We start from the raw sequence: 4,121 nt of genomic DNA, 5'->3' as shown, positions 1-4,121 counted from the left end.
AATAGCTAAATTGTTCTTTCTTATACTTCGAATAGTATTTATAAATTATATCAAAGCTAAATTTTTGGGCAAAAGATGTTTTAATTTTGAGAAAAATGTAAAATTGATTGAAAAAGAAATTACTATATTTCGCATTACAGTTCTCAAATTTAATGTATGCACTGCTCAAATAGATCTGTAAATTGCCACCTATTGTAATATATCACCGATTTAGTTTATAAATCATTTCTTCAACTGTTAATCATTTTCAGGTTTAAATTGTCGAAGCTCGTTTCCTTAGTTCTTGGTATTTTTCCTCTGAAAGTGCACTGTTTCATCTTGAATTTTTAGAGCTCCTTTTTGTGAATCGCTGGTTGTGTTTTAAAAGGGATATAGAAAAATGCTATATTGAAAACATCGATGCTTGTGAATGGTAAATATTGTAAACATTCTTGGTGAAGTTTTGAACTCAGTAAAGAAAATATTACAGAATAGTGAGAAAATTGTATGAAAATTAATTAATCAAAGTTAATTAATTGATATAATTAATTTTAAAAAGTTTTGATTTATTTGGAAGTGAAATGTATTCATGAACTTTATCTCAGATAGTCAATGATGGCCCAGAAATCGATCCAGAGTTTTTTCTGTAGTGCCAAGACAATATCCAAGTCATCACCGGTAGCCGGAGGAATGATGGCAGCAACAGCTGGTAATACATTGGCCCTCTCACAGTCCCAGCAGAACAGACAACAGCTGAAGCATCATCACACCACAAACAGTGCGAATAGAAAGAAAGACACGCTAGAGACAGAGGAGAGTAAAAAGTCACCTTCAGGCAAGAAGAATATTTCAGACAAGTTCACACTGACAAAGAGGGAACCAGTAGAATCAAAAACAGCAAAAACAAGAGTAGTGGCAACAGAAGGAGAGATGGAAGGAAAAGAAGAAGAAGAAGAAGAAGAAGAAGGGACGACATCCCCTATCTGCAAAGTGGGCAAGAAGAGGAAGTCACAGAGGGTGATAGAAGAGGACAGTGACGAGGAGAACTCGACGCCAGAGAGAACAGAACAACCAGAGGGAAAGCAGTCAGTGTCAGGAGAGACATGGAACACTGCTTCTACTAATGCTGCTGCTACTGCAGCTGTAGAGGATGAGAACTCCTCCCGCTCTGTGGAGATGATAGACAGAGAAACGGAGAAGGAAAAGAAAGAGGATAATGAGGACGAGGATAGATCTCCGCCGAAGAAAGTGTTCCGCTCAGAGACAAAGGGCGTGACGACAAAGACACCCAAGAGTAACAAGAAAGCGCCTTCTGCACTGAAGAAAACAGCCACCAAGTCGAACACTGAAAAGAGTTCAAAAAAGCAGAAAACAGTTGGGAGCTCATCTGCCGCTTCAATTTCAACTCCTAAAACAGACAAGAAAGAGACATCGAGCACTGAGCCGCCACTGGACAAAGTGGAGATTCCGCGTGATATTGCATCGTCCACAGCCGAGAAGAAAATTGTCAGTGGTTTCAATTCAGAAAAGAAGAAAGTGCATGAAGTAATCGCTTCCTCCTCCGAATTCTGCGCGAATCAAGAGAGCTACCGACCAGTGGGCAGTGCATGTTGGCGAGAGGGGGAGCAGATCCCCTACTTGGCAGTGGCGAAAGCGTTCAAACTGATCGAGGAGGAACCAAGTCGTCTGAGAATCACTCTCACCCTCACGAACTTATTACGCAGTGCCATTCGACTGTCTCCAAAGGACGTGCTAAGTTGCGTGTACTTGAGTCTGAACAAGTTAGGACCTGCGTACGAGGGACAGGAACTGGGAATAGGGGAGACTCTGCTGATGAAGGCACTGGCACAGGCCACTGGCAGAAATGTGGACAAGATCAAGGAGGACATGCACTCTGTGGGGGATCTGGGCATAGTGGCGGAACAGAGTCGCACGTCTCAGAAGATGTTATTTGTGCCGGCTAGACTGACTGTAAAGACAGTGTTCGATAGGCTGAAGAGCATCTCGGAGATGAGTGGCAACTCCGTGATGAGCAAGAAAATAGAGAAGATTCGCTCTCTGCTGGTGGCATGTCACGAGTGCGAGGCCAGATATATCTTGAGGACGCTGGCGGGTAAGTTGCGCATTGGACTGGCAGAACAGACTGTGCTGACGTCACTGGGACAGGCCTTCGCAGCCATGGAGAGCGACAGAAGCAATGACAAGCCACTGGGTGAGCTGAGTGACTACAAGAAACGCAGCGAACACATAGTGTATTTGGTTAAAAGCACTTACTGCGAGCATCCCAATATGGAGAATATCATCAAAGCAGTTCTCGAACATGGCATTGATGCACTGGGCGATCATTGCAAACTGACTCCTGGTATTCCTCTGAAGCCAATGTTGGCACATCCGGCCAAAGGAGTGCAGGACATCCTGAGCAGACTGGACTCTAAGGGGGCATTCACGAGCGAGTACAAGTACGACGGAGAGAGGGCCCAGATCCACATATTCGACAAGAAAGTGAAGATATTCAGCCGCAACCAGGAAGACAACTCTACAAAGTACCCGGATGTGGTGAAGATAGCAGAGGACATGGTGAAGGAGGGAGTGGAGAGCTGCATCATAGACTCCGAGATAGTGGCATGGGACGCGGACAAGAAGGCGATTCTGCCGTTCCAGGTGCTGACCACGAGGAAACGCAAGGATGTGCTGGAGGAAAACATCCGTGTACAAGTGTGCATCTATGCGTTTGACATGTTGTATCTGAATGGGAGCAGTCTGGTTCCGAAGAGTCTGCGAGAGAGAAGACAGGCGATGAAAGACAGTTTGAATGAGATAGAGGGCAAGTTGGCCTTCGCCACTCACTCCGACACGAATGACACAGACGAGATAGCAGTGTTCTTGGATGAGTCCATAAAAGGCAACTGCGAGGGACTCATGATCAAAACACTGGACAGCTACGCCAGTTACGAGATCGCACGCAGATCTCACAACTGGCTCAAGCTCAAGAAGGATTATCTGGAGGGAATCGGAGACACCCTGGACCTGGTAGTGATAGGAGGCTACAGGGGAAAGGGCAAGAGAAGTGGAGTGTTTGGGGGATTTCTGCTGGCTTGTTATGACGAAGATTCAGAGGAGTACCAGTCCATCTGCAAGATCGGCACTGGTTTCTCGGAACTGCAGCTGGTGACTCTGAACACGCAGTTTGCAGACAGTCAACTCGACACTCCCCCCACGTACTACTCCTATGACTCTGGTCTGGAACCGGATGCCTGGTTCGAACCCACTCAGGTATGGGAGGTGAAGGCAGCAGACTTGTCCCTGTCTCCAATTCACAGAGCCGCGATGGGCCTCGTGGAGCCGGGAAAGGGAATCTCTCTCCGCTTTCCCAGGTTCATCCGATGTCGGGATGACAAGAGTCCGGAGCAGGCAACCGGGGCAGACCAAGTGGCCAAAATGTACAACAGCCAGGACCAGATCAAGAATGCCAACAAGAGCAAAACAACGGGCGGCAACGACATGGACGACGATTTCTACTGAGAGTACCAAGCACCACACCATATGGACTTGTTTTTTCTTTGTCGTGTCATGCTGAGCGATATCAAACTGAACTGAACTGAGCTGAATAAATTATAGTGATTGTTAAATTGCATATTCCAGATACGAGGATTTTCTTTAATTTTACCTGGAAAAATGCTTAGTTCAAATCAGCGGATTTAATACGATACAAGTTTTTGAGCTCTCATGTTATTTATTGTCTTTGTTTGTACCTTAGCTAATTTAAGTTAACGGAAATGGTTAAATTGGATTGATGGGTGTTTTGTGTACTGAATTTTTGAGAATTTTGTTAATATCGGCAGCTGAATGAAGAGGCAGTTATTTTTGCAATTTGATTGTGAAATTCGTTTTAATGTGCTATACTTATTTGTTAATTAAATTTTTCTTAAATAACAATTTTGGTTTTGCAGTATGCAGAGAGAGGATCTATGATAGATTATTCTCAGCCTGTCTAAACATAGTTAGATTTCTCTTATATCTCCACTTTCCAGACTTTGTTAAGCGAAGCTATTTTATTTTACTCAGGCCGTTTTTTGTGTCTACAACTTTCATGTGGTACCACTATTGCAGCCGCTATCGGTCAGGCTCTGGTAGACCTGAGA

The 4,121-nt window shown here is 44.5% G+C and overlaps 1 protein-coding gene across 1 annotated transcript; it reads left to right on the top strand.

Annotated features, from left to right (window-relative positions):
• The first annotated feature begins 174 nt into the window (after positions 1-174).
• Positions 175-3,872, top strand: LOC134846095 (DNA ligase 1-like). Its single transcript, XM_063863306.1, has one exon. The coding sequence runs from the start codon at positions 592-594 to the stop codon at positions 3,499-3,501; it is 2,910 nt and encodes a 969-aa protein (XP_063719376.1). The 5' UTR covers positions 175-591; the 3' UTR covers positions 3,502-3,872.
• Positions 3,873-4,121: the final 249 nt, after the last annotated feature.

This window comes from Symsagittifera roscoffensis, chromosome 5 (assembly GCF_963678635.1).
Source record: "Symsagittifera roscoffensis chromosome 5, txSymRosc1.1, whole genome shotgun sequence".
Lineage (NCBI taxonomy): Eukaryota > Metazoa > Xenacoelomorpha > Acoela > Convolutidae > Symsagittifera > Symsagittifera roscoffensis.
Note: the sequence above shows the minus strand (reverse complement) of the source record. Positions and strands in the feature narration are given on the sequence as shown.